Genomic DNA, 20,070 nt, shown 5'->3' on the forward strand with positions numbered 1-20,070 from the left:
AGGAGGTAGTTATAATAATACCACTCCTAGAGGAGGAGGAGGTGGTTATAATAATACCACTCCTGGAGGAGGAGGAGGTAGTTATAATAATACCACTCTCCTAGAGGAGGAGGAGGTAGTTATAATAATACCACTCCTAGAGGAGGAGGAGGTAGTTATAATAATACCACTCCTAGAGGAGGAGGAGGTAGTTATAATAATACCACTCCTAGAGGAGGAGGAGGTAGTTATAACAATACCACTCCTAGAGGAGGAGGAGGTAGTTATAATAATACCACTCCTAGAGGAGGAGGAGGTGGTTATAATAATACGACTCTCCTAGAGGAGGAGGAGGTAGTTATAATAATACCACTCCTAGAGGAGGAGGAGGTAGTTATAATAATACCACTCTCCTAGGGGAGGAGGAGGTGGTTATAATAATACCACTCTCCTAGAGGAGGTAGTTATAATAACACCACTCTCCTAGAGGAGGAGGAGGTAGTTATAACAATACCACTCCTGGAGGAGGAGGTAGTTATAATAATACCACTCCTAGAGGAGGAGGAGGTAGTTATAATAATACCACTCCTAGAGGAGGAGGTAGTTATAATAATACCACTCCTAGAGGAGGAGGAGGTAGTTATAATAATACCACTCCTGGAGGAGGAGGTAGTTATAATAATACCACTCCTAGAGGAGGAGGAGGTAGTTATAATAATACCACTCCTAGAGGAGGAGGTAGTTATAATAATACCACTCCTAGAGGAGGAGGAGGTGGTTATAATAATACCACTCTCCTAGAGGAAGAGGAGGTAGTTATAATAATACCACTCTCCTAGAGGAGGAGGAGGTAGTTATAATAATACCACTCTCCTAGAGGAGGAGGAGGTAGTTATAATAATACCACTCCTAGAGGAGGAGGAGGTAGTTATAATAATACCACTCCTAGAGGAGGAGGAGGTAGTTATAATAATACCACTCCTAGAGGAGGAGGTAGTTATAATAATACCACTCTCCCAGAGGAGGAGGAGGTGGTTATAATAACACCACTCTCCTAGAGGAAGAGGAGGTGGTTATAATAATACCACTCTCCTAGAGGAGGAGGTAGTTATAATAATACCACTCTCCTAGAGGAGGAGGAGGTGGTTCTAATAATACCACTCTCCTAGAGGAGGAGGAGGTGGTTCTAATAATACCACTCTCCTAGAGGAGGAGGAGGTAGTTATAATAATACCACTCCTCGAGGAGGAGGAGGTGGTTCTAATAATACCACTCTCCTAGAGGAGGAGGTAGTTATAATAATACCACTCTCCTAGAGGAGGAGGAGGTGGTTCTAATAATACCACTCTCCTAGAGGAGGAGGAGGTAGTTATAATAATACCACTCTCCTGGAGGAGGAGGAGGTGGTTCTAATAATACCACCCTCCTAGAGGAGGAGGAGGTAGTTATAATAATACCACTCTCCTAGAGGAGGAGGAGGTAGTTATAATAATACCACTCTCCTAGAGGAGGAGGAGGTGGTTATAATAATACCACTCTCCTAGAGGAGGAGGAGGTAGTTATAATAATACCACTCTCCTAGAGGAGGAGGAGGTAGTTATAATAATACCACTCTCCTAGAGGAGGAGGAGGTAGTTATAATAATACCACTCTCCTAGAGGAGGAGGAGGTAGTTATAATAATACCACTCCTAGAGGAGGAGGAGGTAGTTATAATAATACCACTCCTAGAGGAGGAGGAGGTAGTTATAATAATACCACTCCTAGAGGAGGAGGAGGTAGTTATAATAATACCACTCTCCTAGAGGAGGAGGAGGTAGTTATAATAATACCACTCTCCTAGAGGAGGAGGAGGTGGTTATAATAATACCACTCCTGGAGGAGGAGGTAGTTATAATAATACCACTCTCCTAGAGGAGGAGGAGGTAGTTATAATAATACCACTCTCCTAGAGGAGGAGGAGGTAGTTATAATAATACCACTCCTAGAGGAGGAGGAGGTGGTTATAATAATACCACTCTCCTAGAGGAGGTGGTTATAATAATACCACTCTCCTAGAGGAGGAGGAGGTAGTTATAATAATACCACTCTCCTAGAGGAGGAGGAGGTAGTTATAATAATACCACTCTCCTAGAGGAGGAGGAGGTAGTTATAATAATACCACTCTCCTAGAGGAGGTGGTTATAATAATACCACTCTCCTAGAGGAGGAGGAGGTGGTTATAATAATACCACTCTCCTAGAGGAGGAGGAGGTAGTTATAATAATACCACTCTCCTAGAGGAGGAGGAGGTAGTTATAATAATACCACTCTCCTAGAGGAGGAGGAGGTAGTTATAATAATACCACTCCTAGAGGAGGAGGTAGTTATAATAATACCACTCTCCTAGAGGAGGAGGAGGTGGTTATAATAATACCACTCCTAGAGGAGGAGGTAGTTATAATAATACCACTCTCCTAGAGGAGGAGGAGGTAGTTATAATAATACCACTCCTGGAGGAGGAGGTAGTTATAATAATACCACTCCTGGAGGAGGAGGTAGTTATAATAATACCACTCTCCTAGAGGAGGAGGAGGTAGTTATAATAATACCACTCTCCTAGAGGAGGAGGAGGTAGTTATAATAATACCACTCCTAGAGGAGGAGGAGGTAGTTATAATAATACCACTCCTAGAGGAGGAGGAGGTAGTTATAATAATACCACTCCTAGAGGAGGAGGAGGTAGTTATAATAATACCACTCCTGGAGGAGGAGGTAGTTATAATAATACCACTCTCCTAGAGGAGGAGGAGGTAGTTATAATAATACCACTCTCCTAGAGGAGGAGGAGGTAGTTATAATAATACCACTCTCCTAGAGGAGGAGGAGGTAGTTATAATAATACCACTCTCCTAGAGGAGGAGGAGGTAGTTATAATAATACCACTCTCCTAGAGGAGGAGGAGGTAGTTATAATAATACCACTCCTAGAGGAGGAGGTAGTTATAATAATACCACTCCTAGAGGAGGAGGAGGTAGTTATAATAATACCACTCCTAGAGGAGGAGGAGGTAGTTATAATAATACCACTCCTAGAGGAGGAGGAGGTAGTTATAATAATACCACTCCTGGAGGAGGAGGTAGTTATAATAATACCACTCTCCTAGAGGAGGAGGAGGTAGTTATAATAATACCACTCTCCTAGAGGAGGAGGAGGTGGTTCAAAAAATACCACTCTCCTAGAGGAGGAGGAGGTTATAATAATACCACTCTCCTAGAGGAGGAGGAGGTGGTTCTAATAATACCACTCTCCTAGAGGAGGAGGAGGTGGTTCTAATAATACCACTCTCCTAGAGGAGGAGGAGGTGGTTCTAATAATACCACTCTCCTAGAGGAGGAGGAGGTGGTTCTAATAATACCACTCTCCTAGAGGAGGAGGAGGTGGTTCTAATAATACCACTCTCCTAGAGGAGGAGGAGGTGGTTCTAATAATACCACTCTCCTAGAGGAGGAGGAGGTGGTTCTAATAATACCACTCTCCTAGAGGAGGAGGAGGTGGTTCTAATAATACCACTCTCCTAGAGGAGGAGGAGGTGGTTCTAATAATACCACTCTCCTAGAGGAGGAGGAGGTGGTTCTAATAATACCACTCTCCTAGAGGAGGAGGAGGTGGTTCTAATAATACCACTCTCCTAGAGGAGGAGGTGGTTATAATAATACCACTCTCCTAGAGGAGGAGGAGGTAGTTATAATAATACCACTCTCCTAGAGGAGGAGGAGGTGGTGGTTATAATAATACCACTCTCCTAGAGGAGGAGGAGGTAGTTATAATAATACCACTCTCCTAGAGGAGGAGGAGGTGGTGGTTATAATAATACCACTCTCCTAGAGGAGGAGGAGGTAGTTATAATAATACCACTCCTAGAGGAGGAGGAGGTAGTTATAATAATCCCACTCTCCTAGAGGAGGAGGAGGTAGTTATAATAATACCACTCCTAGAGGGGGTAGTTATAATAATACCACTCCTAGAGGAGGAGGAGGTAGTTATAATAATACCACTCCTAGAGGAGGAGGAGGTGGTTATAATAATACCACTCTCCTAGAGGAGGAGGAGGTAGTTATAATAATACCACTCCTAGAGGAGGAGGAGGTAGTTATAATAATACCACTCCTAGAGGAGGAGGAGGTAGTTATAATAATACCACTCTCCTAGAGGAGGAGGAGGTGGTTATAATAATACCACTCCTGGAGGAGGAGGTAGTTATAATAATACCACTCTCCTAGAGGAGGAGGAGGTAGTTATAATAATACCACTCCTAGAGGAGGAGGAGGTGGTTATAATAATACCACTCTCCTAGAGGAGGTGGTTATAATAATACCACTCTCCTAGAGGAGGAGGAGGTAGTTATAATAATACCACTCTCCTAGAGGAGGAGGAGGTAGTTATAATAATACCACTCTCCTAGAGGAGGTGGTTATAATAATACCACTCTCCTAGAGGAGGAGGAGGTGGTTATAATAATACCACTCTCCTAGAGGAGGAGGAGGTAGTTATAATAATACCACTCTCCTAGAGGAGGAGGAGGTAGTTATAATAATACCACTCTCCTAGAGGAGGAGGAGGTAGTTATAATAATACCACTCCTAGAGGAGGAGGAGGTAGTTATAATAATACCACTCCTGGAGGAGGAGGTAGTTATAATAATACCACTCTCCTAGAGGAGGAGGAGGTAGTTATAATAATACCACTCTCCTAGAGGAGGAGGAGGTAGTTATAATAATACCACTCCTAGAGGAGGAGGAGGTAGTTATAATAATACCACTCCTAGAGGAGGAGGAGGTAGTTATAATAATACCACTCCTAGAGGAGGAGGAGGTAGTTATAATAATACCACTCCTAGAGGAGGAGGAGGTAGTTATAATAATACCACTCCTGGAGGAGGAGGAGGTAGTTATAATAATACCACTCCTGGAGGAGGAGGTAGTTATAATAATACCACTCTCCTAGAGGAGGAGGAGGTAGTTATAATAATACCACTCTCCTAGAGGAGGAGGAGGTAGTTATAATAATACCACTCCTAGAGGAGGAGGAGGTAGTTATAATAATACCACTCCTAGAGGAGGAGGAGGTAGTTATAATAATACCACTCCTAGAGGAGGTGGTTATAATACCACTCCTAGAGGAGGAGGAGGTAGTTATAATAATACCACTCCTAGAGGAGGAGGAGGTAGTTATAATAATACCACTCTCCTAGAGGAGGAGGAGGTAGTTATAATAATACCACTCCTAGAGGAGGAGGAGGTGGTTCTAATAATACCACTCTCCTAGAGGAGGAGGAGGTAGTTATAATAATACCACTCTCCTAGAGGAGGAGGAGGTAGTTATAATAATACCACTCTCCTAGAGGAGGAGGAGGTAGTTATAATAATACCACTCCTAGAGGAGGAGGAGGTAGTTATAATAATACCACTCCTGGAGGAGGAGGTAGTTATAATAATACCACTCTCCTAGAGGAGGAGGAGGTAGTTATAATAATACCACTCTCCTAGAGGAGGAGGAGGTAGTTATAATAATACCACTCTCCTAGAGGAGGAGGAGGTAGTTATAATAATACCACTCTCCTAGAGGAGGAGGAGGTAGTTATAATAATACCACTCTCCTAGAGGAGGAGGAGGTAGTTATAATAATACCACTCCTAGAGGAGGAGGAGGTAGTTATAATAATACCACTCCTAGAGGAGGAGGAGGTAGTTATAATAATACCACTCCTAGAGGAGGAGGAGGTAGTTATAATAATACCACTCCTAGAGGAGGAGGAGGTAGTTATAATAATACCACTCCTGGAGGAGGAGGTAGTTATAATAATACCACTCTCCTAGAGGAGGAGGAGGTAGTTATAATAATACCACTCTCCTAGAGGAGGAGGAGGTGGTTCAAAAAATACCACTCTCCTAGAGGAGGAGGTGGTTATAATAATACCACTCTCCTAGAGGAGGAGGAGGTGGTTCTAATAATACCACTCTCCTAGAGGAGGAGGAGGTGGTTCTAATAATACCACTCTCCTAGAGGAGGAGGAGGTGGTTCTAATAATACCACTCTCCTAGAGGAGGAGGAGGTGGTTCTAATAATACCACTCTCCTAGAGGAGGAGGAGGTGGTTCTAATAATACCACTCTCCTAGAGGAGGAGGAGGTGGTTCTAATAATACCACTCTCCTAGAGGAGGAGGAGGTGGTTCTAATAATACCACTCTCCTAGAGGAGGAGGAGGTGGTTCTAATAATACCACTCTCCTAGAGGAGGAGGAGGTGGTTCTAATAATACCACTCTCCTAGAGGAGGAGGAGGTGGTTCTAATAATACCACTCTCCTAGAGGAGGAGGAGGTGGTTCTAATAATACCACTCTCCTAGAGGAGGAGGTGGTTATAATAATACCACTCTCCTAGAGGAGGAGGAGGTAGTTATAATAATACCACTCTCCTAGAGGAGGAGGAGGTGGTGGTTATAATAATACCACTCTCCTAGAGGAGGAGGAGGTAGTTATAATAATACCACTCTCCTAGAGGAGGAGGAGGTGGTGGTTATAATAATACCACTCTCCTAGAGGAGGAGGAGGTAGTTATAATAATACCACTCCTAGAGGAGGAGGAGGTAGTTATAATAATCCCACTCTCCTAGAGGAGGAGGAGGTAGTTATAATAATACCACTCCTAGAGGGGGTAGTTATAATAATACCACTCCTAGAGGAGGAGGAGGTAGTTATAATAATACCACTCCTAGAGGAGGAGGAGGTGGTTATAATAATACCACTCTCCTAGAGGAGGAGGAGGTAGTTATAATAATACCACTCCTAGAGGAGGAGGAGGTAGTTATAATAATACCACTCCTAGAGGAGGAGGAGGTAGTTATAATAATACCACTCTCCTAGAGGAGGAGGAGGTGGTTATAATAATACCACTCCTGGAGGAGGAGGTAGTTATAATAATACCACTCTCCTAGAGGAGGAGGAGGTAGTTATAATAATACCACTCCTAGAGGAGGAGGAGGTGGTTATAATAATACCACTCTCCTAGAGGAGGTGGTTATAATAATACCACTCTCCTAGAGGAGGAGGAGGTAGTTATAATAATACCACTCTCCTAGAGGAGGAGGAGGTAGTTATAATAATACCACTCTCCTAGAGGAGGTGGTTATAATAATACCACTCTCCTAGAGGAGGAGGAGGTGGTTATAATAATACCACTCTCCTAGAGGAGGAGGAGGTAGTTATAATAATACCACTCTCCTAGAGGAGGAGGAGGTAGTTATAATAATACCACTCTCCTAGAGGAGGAGGAGGTAGTTATAATAATACCACTCCTAGAGGAGGAGGAGGTAGTTATAATAATACCACTCCTGGAGGAGGAGGTAGTTATAATAATACCACTCTCCTAGAGGAGGAGGAGGTAGTTATAATAATACCACTCTCCTAGAGGAGGAGGAGGTAGTTATAATAATACCACTCCTAGAGGAGGAGGAGGTAGTTATAATAATACCACTCCTAGAGGAGGAGGAGGTAGTTATAATAATACCACTCCTAGAGGAGGAGGAGGTAGTTATAATAATACCACTCCTAGAGGAGGAGGAGGTAGTTATAATAATACCACTCCTGGAGGAGGAGGAGGTAGTTATAATAATACCACTCCTGGAGGAGGAGGTAGTTATAATAATACCACTCTCCTAGAGGAGGAGGAGGTAGTTATAATAATACCACTCTCCTAGAGGAGGAGGAGGTAGTTATAATAATACCACTCCTAGAGGAGGAGGAGGTAGTTATAATAATACCACTCCTAGAGGAGGAGGAGGTAGTTATAATAATACCACTCCTAGAGGAGGTGGTTATAATACCACTCCTAGAGGAGGAGGAGGTAGTTATAATAATACCACTCCTAGAGGAGGAGGAGGTAGTTATAATAATACCACTCTCCTAGAGGAGGAGGAGGTAGTTATAATAATACCACTCCTAGAGGAGGAGGAGGTGGTTCTAATAATACCACTCTCCTAGAGGAGGAGGAGGTAGTTATAATAATACCACTCTCCTAGAGGAGGAGGAGGTAGTTATAATAATACCACTCTCCTAGAGGAGGAGGAGGTAGTTATAATAATACCACTCTCCTAGAGGAGGAGGAGGTAGTTATAATAATACCACTCCTAGAGGAGGAGGAGGTAGTTATAATAATACCACTCCTAGAGGAGGAGGAGGTAGTTATAATAATACCACTCCTAGAGGAGGAGGAGGTAGTTATAATAATACCACTCCTAGAGGAGGAGGAGGTAGTTATAATAATACCACTCCTAGAGGAGGAGGAGGTAGTTATAATAATACCACTCCTAGAGGAGGAGGAGGTAGTTATAATAATACCACTCCTAGAGGAGGAGGAGGTAGTTATAATAATACCACTCCTAGAGGAGGAGGAGGTAGTTATAATAATACCACTCCTAGAGGAGGAGGAGGTAGTTATAATAATACCACTCCTAGAGGAGGAGGAGGTAGTTATAATAATACCACTCTACTAGAGGAGGAGGAGGTAGTTATAATAATACCACTCTCATAGAGGAGGAGGAGGTGGTTATAATAATACCACTCTTGGAGGAGGAGGAGGTAGTTATAATAATACCACTCTCCTAGAGGAGGAGGAGGTAGTTATAATAATACCACTCCTAGAGGAGGAGGTAGTTATAATAATACCACTCTCCTAGAGGAGGAGGAGGTAGTTATAATAATACCACTCCTAGAGAAGGAGGTAGTTATAATAATACCACTCTCCTAGAGGAGGAGGTAGTTATAATAATACCACTCTCCTAGAGGAGGAGGAGGTAGTTATAATAATACCACTCCTGGAGGAGGAGGTAGTTATAATAATACCACTCTCCTAGAGGAGGAGGAGGTGGTTATAATAATACCACTCTCCTAGAGGAGGAGGTAGTTATAATAATACCACTCCTAGAGGAGGAGGAGGTGGTTATAATAACACCACTCCTAGAGGAGGAGGAGGTGGTTATAATAACACCACTCCTAGAGGAGGAGGTAGTTATAATAATACCACTCCTAGAGGAGGAGGAGGTAGTTATAATAATACCACTCTCCTAGAGGAGGAGGAGGTAGTTATAATAATACCACTCTCCTAGAGGAGGAGGAGGTGGTTATAATAATACCACTCTCCTAGAGGAGGAGGAGGTGGTTATAATAATACCACTCTCCTAGAGGAGGAGGAGGTAGTTATAATAATACCACTCCTAGAGGAGGTAGTTATAATAATACCACTCCTAGAGGAGGAGGAGGTAGTTATAATAATACCACTCCTAGAGGAGGAGGAGGTAGTTATAATAATACCACTCTCCTAGAGGAGGTAGTTATAATACTACCACTCCTAGAGGAGGAGGAGGTAGTTATAATAATACCACTCCTAGAGGAGGAGGAGGTGGTTATAATAATACCACTCCTGGAGGAGGAGGAGGTAGTTATAATAATACCACTCTCCTAGAGGAGGAGGAGGTAGTTATAATAATACCACTCCTAGAGGAGGAGGAGGTAGTTATAATAATACCACTCCTAGAGGAGGAGGAGGTAGTTATAATAATACCACTCCTAGAGGAGGAGGAGGTAGTTATAACAATACCACTCCTAGAGGAGGAGGAGGTAGTTATAATAATACCACTCCTAGAGGAGGAGGAGGTGGTTATAATAATACCACTCTCCTAGAGGAGGAGGAGGTAGTTATAATAATACCACTCCTAGAGGAGGAGGAGGTAGTTATAATAATACCACTCTCCTAGGGGAGGAGGAGGTGGTTATAATAATACCACTCTCCTAGAGGAGGTAGTTATAATAACACCACTCTCCTAGAGGAGGAGGAGGTAGTTATAACAATACCACTCCTGGAGGAGGAGGTAGTTATAATAATACCACTCCTAGAGGAGGAGGAGGTAGTTATAATAATACCACTCCTAGAGGAGGAGGTAGTTATAATAATACCACTCCTAGAGGAGGAGGAGGTAGTTATAATAATACCACTCCTGGAGGAGGAGGTAGTTATAATAATACCACTCCTAGAGGAGGAGGAGGTAGTTATAATAATACCACTCCTAGAGGAGGAGGTAGTTATAATAATACCACTCCTAGAGGAGGAGGAGGTGGTTATAATAATACCACTCTCCTAGAGGAGGAGGAGGTAGTTATAATAATACCACTCTCCTAGAGGAGGAGGAGGTAGTTATAATAATACCACTCTCCTAGAGGAGGAGGAGGTAGTTATAATAATACCACTCCTAGAGGAGGAGGAGGTAGTTATAATAATACCACTCCTAGAGGAGGAGGAGGTAGTTATAATAATACCACTCCTAGAGGAGGAGGTAGTTATAATAATACCACTCTCCCAGAGGAGGAGGAGGTGGTTATAATAACACCACTCTCCTAGAGGAAGAGGAGGTGGTTATAATAATACCACTCTCCTAGAGGAGGAGGTAGTTATAATAATACCACTCTCCTAGAGGAGGAGGAGGTGGTTCTAATAATACCACTCTCCTAGAGGAGGAGGAGGTGGTTCTAATAATACCACTCTCCTAGAGGAGGAGGAGGTAGTTATAATAATACCACTCCTCGAGGAGGAGGAGGTGGTTCTAATAATACCACTCTCCTAGAGGAGGAGGTAGTTATAATAATACCACTCTCCTAGAGGAGGAGGAGGTGGTTCTAATAATACCACTATCCTAGAGGAGGAGGAGGTAGTTATAATAATACCACTCTCCTAGAGGAGGAGGAGGTGGTTCTAATAATACCACTCTCCTAGAGGAGGAGGAGGTAGTTATAATAATACCACTCTCCTAGAGGAGGAGGAGGTGGTTCTAATAATACCACTCTCCTAGAGGAGGAGGAGGTAGTTATAATAATACCACTCTCCTAGAGGAGGAGGAGGTGGTTCTAATAATACCACCCTCCTAGAGGAGGAGGAGGTAGTTATAATAATACCACTCTCCTAGAGGAGGAGGAGGTAGTTATAATAATACCACTCTCCTAGAGGAGGAGGAGGTGGTTATAATAATACCACTCTCCTAGAGGAGGAGGAGGTAGTTATAATAATACCACTCTCCTAGAGGAGGAGGAGGTAGTTATAATAATACCACTCTCCTAGAGGAGGAGGAGGTAGTTATAATAATACCACTCTCCTAGAGGAGGAGGAGGTAGTTATAATAATACCACTCCTAGAGGAGGAGGTAGTTATAATAATACCACTCTCCTAGAGAAGGAGGTAGTTATAATAATACCACTCTCCTAGAGGAGGAGGTAGTTATAATAATACCACTCCTAGAGGAGGAGGAGGTAGTTATAATAATACCACTCCTGGAGGAGGAGGTAGTTATAATAATACCACTCTCCTAGAGGAGGAGGAGGTGGTTATAATAATACCACTCCTAGAGGAGGAGGAGGTAGTTATAATAATACCACTCCTAGAGGAGGAGGAGGTAGTTATAATAATACCACTCCTAGAGGAGGAGGAGGTAGTTATAATAATACCACTCCTAGAGGAGGAGGTAGTTATAATAATACCACTCCTAGAGGAGGAGGAGGTAGTTATAATAATACCACTCCTAGAGGAGGAGGTAGTTATAATAATACCACTCCTAGAGGAGGAGGAGGTAGTTATAATAATACCACTCCTAGAGGAGGAGGAGGTAGTTATAATAATACCACTCCTAGAGGAGGAGGTAGTTATAATAATACCACTCCTAGAGGAGGAGGTGGTTCTAATAATACCACTCCTAGAGGAGGTAGTTATAATAATACCACTCCTAGAGGAGGAGGTGGTTCTAATAATACCACTCCTAGAGGAGGAGGAGGTAGTTATAATAATACCACTCCTAGAGGAGGAGGAGGTAGTTATAATAATACCACTCCTAGAGGAGGAGGAGGTAGTTATAATAATACCACTCCTAGAGGAGGAGGAGGTGGTTATAATAATACCACTCCTAGAGGAGGAGGAGGTAGTTATAATAATACCACTCTCCTAGAGGAGGAGGAGGTAGTTATAATAATACCACTCCTAGAGGAGGAGGTAGTTATAATAATACCACTCTCCTAGAGGAGGAGGAGGTAGTTATAATAATACCACTCTCCTAGAGGAGGAGGAGGTGGTTATAATAATACCACTCCTGGAGGAGGAGGAGGTGGTTATAATAATACCACTCTCCTAGAGGAGGAGGAGGTAGTTATAATAATACCACTCTCCTAGAGGAGGAGGAGGTAGTTATAATAATACCACTCTCCTAGAGGAGGAGGAGGTGGTTCTAATAATACCACTCTCCTAGAGGAGGAGGAGGTAGTTATAATAATACCACTCTCCTATAGGAGGAGGAGGTAGTTATAATAATACCACTCTCCTAGAGGAGGAGGAGGTAGTTATAATAATACCACTCTCCTAGAGGAGGAGGAGGTGGTTATAATAATACCACTCTCCTAGAGGAGGAGGAGGTAGTTATAATAATACCACTCTCCTAGAGGAGGAGGAGGTGGTTATAATAATACCACTCTCCTAGAGGAGGAGGTAGTTATAATAATACCACTCTCCTAGAGGAGGAGGAGGTAGTTATAATAATACCACTCTCCTGGAGGAGGAGGAGGTAGTTATAATAATACCACTCTCCTAGAGGAGGAGGAGGTAGTTATAATAATACCACTCTCCTAGAGGAGGAGGAGGTAGTTATAATAATACCACTCTCCTAGAGGAGGAGGAGGTAGTTATAATAATACCACTCCTAGAGGAGGAGGAGGTAGTTATAATAATACCACTCTCCTAGAGGAGGAGGAGGTAGTTATAATAATACCACTCTCCTAGAGGAGGAGGAGGTAGTTATAATAATACCACTCCTAGAGGAGGAGGAGGTGGTTATAATAATACCACTCCTAGAGGAGGAGGTAGTTATAATAATACCACTCTCATAGAGGAGGAGGAGGTAGTTATAATAATACCACTCCTAGAGGAGGAGGAGGTGGTTATAATAATACCACTCCTAGAGGAGGAGGTAGTTATAATAATACCACTCCTAGAGGAGGAGGAGGTAGTTATAATAATACCACTCTCCTAGAGGAGGAGGAGGTGGTTATAATAATACCACTCTCCTAGAGGAGGAGGTAGTTATAATAATACCACTCCTAGAGGAGGAGGTAGTTATAATAATACCACTCCTAGAGGAGGAGGTGGTTCTAATAATACCACTCCTAGAGGAGGAGGAGGTAGTTATAATAATACCACTCCTAGATGAGGAGGAGGTAGTTATAATAATACCACTCCTAGAGGAGGAGGAGGTAGTTATAATAATACCACTCCTAGAGGAGGTAGTTATAATAATACCACTCTCCTAGAGGAGGTAGTTATAATAATACCACTCTTGGAGGAGGAGGAGGTAGTTATAATAATACCACTCTCCTAGAGGAGGAGGAGGTAGTTATAATAATACCACTCCTAGAGGAGGAGGAGGTAGTTATAATAATACCACTCCTAGATGAGGAGGAGGTAGTTATAATAATACCACTCCTGGAGGAGGAGGAGGTGGTTATAATAATACCACTCTCCTAGAGGAGGAGGAGGTAGTTATAATAATACCACTCTCCTAGAGGAGGAGGAGGTAGTTATAATAATACCACTCTCCTAGAGGAGGAGGAGGTAGTTGTAATAACACCACTCCTAGAGGAGGAGGAGGTAGTTATAATAATACCACTCCTAGAGGAGGAGGAGGTGGTTATAATAATACCACTCCTAGAGGAGGAGGAGGTAGTTATAATAATACCACTCCTAGAGGAGGAGGAGGTAGTTATAATAATACCACTCCTGGAGGAGGAGGAGGTGGTTATAATAATACCACTCCTAGAGGAGGAGGAGGTAGTTGTAATAACACCACTCCTAGAGGAGGAGGAGGTAGTTATAATAATACCACTCCTAGAGGAGGAGGAGGTGGTTATAATAATACCACTCCTAGAGAAGGAGGAGGTAGTTATAAGGTAGTTATAATACCACTGCTAGAGGAGGAGGTAGTTATAATACCACTGCTAGGGTGTGTTGGTTATATTATATGCTGTTTGTCTTACTTGTAGAACAGTACGTAGGCCTCAGCATTCTGGACGCAGGACTCTGACACCTCGGTGACGCTCTGGTCATCAAACTCATACCAGAGGTTGTTCAGGTCATTCCTACAGTAGGCTATGTAGTGGCCACCTGGCGAGAGGAGGAGGATAGGGAGAGGAGGAAGAGAAAGGAGGTTAACCTGGGGTTTGCAAGAAGAGAACAGGATAACAATCCCCATGAAGTTGATTACTTTAAAAAAAAATAGTGAAAGCCCTCAAGGCCCATGCTAGAACAAGTTTCTATCAGTCGATGCAGAGCCCTCTGTCTCCCTCCATAAGAACAGACCTTATGACGGGGGGGGGGGGGGGGGGGCCTGAACGACCACTCACTGCTGGCGGTGCCATGGTGACAGATGACGGACAGCAGGTCGTAGGAGGTGGTGCGGGCGGAGCTATCCTTGGCCAGGAAGGGCTGCAGTTCCAGGCCCTCCAATGGGAAGGAGACGTGAGTCCCGATCTTAGTGGAGAACATCAGCTCGTGTCTAAACCGCTTCAGGTGGATGCACAGGATCTGGAAAGGGAATGAAAAAAAAGAATTGTTGACCCTGTAAAACAATACAATTCACTGCACCTATCTGATGTATGTGACAATAAATCACACACACTTTTCATGGCCAAAAGTATGTAGACACCTGCTCGTCGAACATCTCATACAAAATCATGGGCATTAATATGGAGTTGGTCCCCCCTTCGTTGCTATAACAGCCTCCTACATTTTATTTCCATTAGAAGTTGGAACATTGCTGCTATAACAGCCTCCACTCTTCTGGGAAGGCTTTCCACTAGATGTTGGAACATTGCTGCAATAACAGCCTCCACTCTTCTGGGAAGGTTTTCCACTAGATGTTGGAACATTGCTGCTATAACAGCCTCCTCTCTTCTGGGAAGGCTTTCCACTAGATGTTGGAACATTGCTGCTATAACAGCCTCCACTCTTCTGGGAAGGCTTTCCACTAGATGTTGGAACATTGCTGCTATAACAGCCTCCACTCTTCTGGGAAGGCTTTCCACTAGATGTTGGAACATTGCTGCTATAACAGCCTCCATTCTTCTGGGAAGGCTTTCCACTAGATGTTGGAACATTGCTGCTATAACAGCCTCCACTCTTCTGGGAAGGCTTTCCACTAGATGTTGGAACATTGCTGCTATAACAGCCCCCCCTCTTCTGGGAAGGCTTTCCACTAGATGTTGGAACATTGCTCCGGGGACTTGCTTCCATTCAGCCACAAGAGCATTAGTGAGGTCAGGCACTGATGTTGGGCGATGAGGCCTGGCTCGTTGTCGGCGTTCCAATTCATCCCAAAGGTGTTCAATGGGTTTGAGGTCAGGGCTCTGTGCAGGCCAGTCAAGTTCTTCCACACTGATCTCGACCAACCATTTCTGTATAGACCTCACTTTGTGCACGGGGGTATTGTCATGCTGAAAGAGGAAAGGGCTTTCCAAAAACTGTTGCCACAAAGTTGGAAGCACAGAATAGTCTAGAATGACATTGTATGCTATAGCGTTAAGACCGGAACTACGGGGCCTAGCCCGAACTATCAAAAACAGTCCCAGACCATTATTCCTCCTCCACTAAACTTTACAGTGAGCATTCGGGCAGGTTGCGTTCTCCTGGCATCTGCCAAACCCAGATTAGTCCGTCGGACTGCCACACTTCGCTGCCGAGCAGTTGTTGCTCCTAGACGTTTCTATCTCACAATAACAGCACCTCTAGCTGGGCAGAAACGGACTTGTGCCATGTTGTAAATCCCTGAGGTCTTCAGTACGGGCCATTCTACTGGCAATGTTTGTCTATGGAGATTGCATGAATGTGTGCTCAATTTTATACACGGTAGCCTAGTGGTTAGAGTGTTGGACTAGTAACCGAAAGGTTGCAAGATCGAATCCCCGAGCTGACAAGGTAAAAATCTGTCGTTCTGCCCCTGAACAAGGCAGTTAAACCCACTGTTCCTAGGCCATCATTGAGAATTAAGACAATTGGCCGGGGTAGGACGTCATTGAAAATAAGAATTTGTTCTTAACTGACTTGCCTAGTTAAATAAAAGGTCAAATAAAAAATTAGACCTGTCAGCAATGTGTGTGGCTGAAATTGAGCCCACTAATTTGAAGGGGTGTCCACATACTTTTGGCCATGTTGTGTATATTCAGCTTATTCTTAAAGTTTTCAGACCCCTTTCTCCACATTTTGTTACAGCCTTATTCTAATATATATATATGTCCTCATCAATCTACACACAACACCCGATTATGACAAAGCAAAAACAGGATTTTAGAAATGTTATCAAATGTATAATTTTTTTTACTGAAATATCACATTTACATAAGTATTCAGACCCTTTACTCAGTACTTTGTTGAAGCACCTTTGGCAGCGATTTTGACAGCCTCGAGTCTTCTTGGGTATGACACTACAAGCTTGGTACACCTGTATTTGTGGAGTTTCTCCCATTCTTCTCTGCAGATCCTCTCAAACTCTGTCAGGTTGGATGGGGAGCGTCACTGCATAGTTATTTTCAGGTCTCTCCTGAGATGTTCGATCGAGTTCAAGTCAGGGCTCTGGCTGGGCCACTCTAGGACATTCAGAGATTTGTCTTTCTTGGGTGTGTGCTGAGGGTCGTTGTCTTGTTGGAAGGTGAACCTTCGCCCCAGTCTGAGATCTTGAGCGCTCTGGAGCAGGTTTTCCTAAAGGATCTCTCTGTACTTTGCTCCGTTGATCTTTCCCTCGATCCTGACTAGCCTCCCAGTCCCTGCCTCTGAAAAACATCTCCACAGCACGATGCTGCCACCACCATGCTTGTAGAGATGGTGCCAGGTTTCCTCCAGATGTGAGGCTTGGAATTCAGGCCAAAGAGTTCAATCTTGGTTTCATCAGACCAGAGATTCTTGTGTCTTTTGGCAAACTCCAAGCGGGCTTTCATGTGCTGCAGAGATGGTTGTCCTTCTGGATGGTTCTCCCATCTCCACAGAGGAACTCTGGAGCTCTGTCAGAGTGACTATCGGGTTCTTGGTCACCTCACTGACCAAGGCCCTTCTCCCCCTTTTGCTCAGTTTGGCCGGGCAGCCAGCTCCAGGAAGAGACTTGGTGGTTCCAAACTTCTTCCATTTAAGAATGATGCCACTGTGGCCACTGTGTTCTTGGGGACCTTCAATTCTGCAGAAATTTTTGGTACCCTTCCCCAGATCTGTGCCTCGACACAATCCTGTCTCTGAGAACTACGGACAATTCCTTCGACCTCATGGCTTGGTTTTTGCTCTGACCTGCACTGTCAACTGTGGGACCTTTATATAAACAGGTGTGTGCCTTTCCAAATAATGTCCAATCAGTTGAATTTACCACAGGTGGACTCCAGTCAAGTTGTAGAAACATCTCAAGGATGATCAATGGAAACAGGATGCACCTGAGCTCAATTTCAAGTCTCATAGCAAAGGGTCTGAATAATTATGTAAATAAGATAGTTTATTTTATTCTGAAAACCTGTTTTCGCTTTGTCTTTATGGGGTATTGTGATGTCAATATGGGGTAGTGTGATGTCAATATGGGGTATTGTGATGTCAATATGGGGTATTGTGATGTCAATATGGGGTATTGTGATGTCATTATGGGGTATTGTGATGTCATTATGGGGTATTGTGATGTCATTATGGAGTATTGTGATGTCATTATGGAGTATTGTGATGTCATTATGGAGTATTGTGATGTCATTATGGAGTATTGTGATGTCATTATGGAGTATTGTGATGTCATTATGGAGTATTGTGATGTCATTATGGAGTATTGTGATGTCATTATGGAGTATTGTGATGTCATTATGGAGTATTGTGATGTCATTATGGAGTCTTGTGATGTCATTATGGAGTATTGTGATGTCATTATGGAGTATTGTGTGTAGATCGATGAGGAAAATCAGCTATTTAATCCATTTTTGAATGTTGTTGAGAGAAAAAGTAAAGGGGTCTGAAAACTTTCCAAATGCACTGTACATCCTGTAATATCAGTAATATCAGTAATATCAGCTGTAATATGAGTCTCGTGGGATTTCTAAAGTGTTTGAACACTCACCTCTGGTACACTCTGAACTTTGCAGAATTTCACTCCATTCCGTAATCTAGCAGAGAAAAATCACAGTCTTAATTAAATCTCTATTCATGTTTCCTGAGTTAAACCATGAAGAAGTTCCATTCAGTCACCTATCTAATGATTTACATATTTTGTTGTTGGAGGGGGGGGGGGGGGTTCATTTCAAGGTCCTGGAGTGGCCTAGCCAGTCTCCAGATCTCAACCCCATAGAAAATCTTTGGAAGGAGTTGAAAGTCCGTGTTGCCCGGCAACAGCCCCAAAACATCACTGCTCTAGAGGAGATCTGCATGGAGGAATGGGCCAAAATATCAGCAAGTGTGTGAAAACCTTGTGAAGACTTTCAGAAAACTTTTGACCTCTGTTATTTACCCTTTGTTGGCAATGACAAAGTATTGAGATAAAATTTTGTTATTGACCAAATACTTATTTTCCACCATAATTTGCTAATAAATGCATTAAAAATCCTACAAATGTGATTTTCTGGATTTTTCTCATTTTGTCTGTCATAGTTGAAGTGTACCTATGATGAAAATTACAGCCTCTCTCGTCTCTTTTTAAGTGGGAGAACTTGCACAATTGGTGGCTGACTAAATATTTTTTTGCCCCACTGTAAATATAATTTTGTTGTTGGGGGGGGGGTGTGTTCGGATACTCACTTCTTGCATTTCTCACAGCTGTACATGTTGTCACCTAGGGACACACAGAAACAACACAGTAACGCTCCAGACTGAACAGGTACCACCAGAGACCTGAAGCATCGAGGTACAGAGACAGTCAAGGTCCTCACCTTTCAGCTCGTCTCTGGTGAAGAAGGCAGCCAGACAGTCCTGTAAGGTCACCACAGGACCCCACCACCAGCTAGAACACAAGGACATAACCACAAGAGTTTTACTGTTAACAGAAAAGACTTCACACTGATGGCTCCTACCAGGGTTGGGTTCAATTCCATTTCAATTCAGGAAGTACACTAAAACTACACTTTCTCTTAAACACTTTGAATTTGTATTGAAGTGTTTTTTATTTATTGGAATTGAAATGGAATTGACCCCAACCATGACTCCTACCAATGTGTTAATGTTGACCCCAACCATGACTCCTACTAACAATGTGTTAATGTTGACCCCAACCATGACTCCTACTACCAATGTGTTAATGTTGACCAACCATGACTCCTACTACCAATGTGTTAATGTTGACCCCAACCCTGACTCCTACTACCAATGTGTTAATGTTGACCCCAACCCTGACTCCTAACAATGTGTTAATGTTGACCCCAACCCTGACTCCTAACAATGTGTTAATGTTGACCCCAACCCTGACTCCTACTACCAATGTGTTAATGTTGACCCCAACCATGACTCCTACTACCAATGTGTTAATGTTGACCCCAACCATGACTCCTACTACCAATGTGTCAATGTTGACCCCAACCATGACTCCTACTACCAATGTGTTAATGTTGACCCCAACCATGACTCCTACTACCAATGTGTTAATGTTGACCCCAACCATGACTCCTACTACCAATGTGTTAATGTTGACCCCAACCCTGACTCCTACTACCAATGTGTTAATGTTGACCCCAACCCTGACTCCTACTACCAATGTGTTAATGTTGACCCCAACCATGACTCCTACTACCAATGTGTTAATGTTGACCCCAACCATGACTCCTACTACCAATGTGTTAATGTTGACCCCAACCATGACTCCTACTACCAATGTGTTAATGTTGACCCCAACCATGACTCCTACTACCAATGTGTTAATGTTGACCCCAACCATGACTCCTACTACCAATGTGTTAATGTTGACCCCAACCATGACTCCTACTACCAATGTGTTAATGTTGACCCCAACCATGACTCCTACTACCAATGTGT

General features: G+C 43.2%; 1 protein-coding gene across 1 annotated transcript in view; it reads right to left on the reverse strand.

Annotated features, from left to right (window-relative positions):
• Window positions 1–20,070, reverse strand: part of LOC139377210 (ubiquitin carboxyl-terminal hydrolase 33-like) — a 76,872-nt gene that overhangs the window by 17,225 nt on the left and 39,577 nt on the right. Inside the window, exons 15-19 of the mRNA XM_071120210.1 lie at window positions 18,975–19,045; window positions 18,844–18,877; window positions 18,170–18,215; window positions 14,442–14,622; window positions 14,076–14,202 (exon numbers count right to left, since the gene is read on the reverse strand). Coding sequence (XP_070976311.1) covers window positions 14,076–14,202; window positions 14,442–14,622; window positions 18,170–18,215; window positions 18,844–18,877; window positions 18,975–19,045 — 459 coding nt within the window. The remainder of the gene's footprint in view (window positions 1–14,075; window positions 14,203–14,441; window positions 14,623–18,169; window positions 18,216–18,843; window positions 18,878–18,974; window positions 19,046–20,070) is intronic.

The sequence above is a fragment of the Oncorhynchus clarkii genome, chromosome 20, assembly GCF_045791955.1.
Source record: "Oncorhynchus clarkii lewisi isolate Uvic-CL-2024 chromosome 20, UVic_Ocla_1.0, whole genome shotgun sequence".
NCBI classification, from domain to species: domain Eukaryota; kingdom Metazoa; phylum Chordata; class Actinopteri; order Salmoniformes; family Salmonidae; genus Oncorhynchus; species Oncorhynchus clarkii.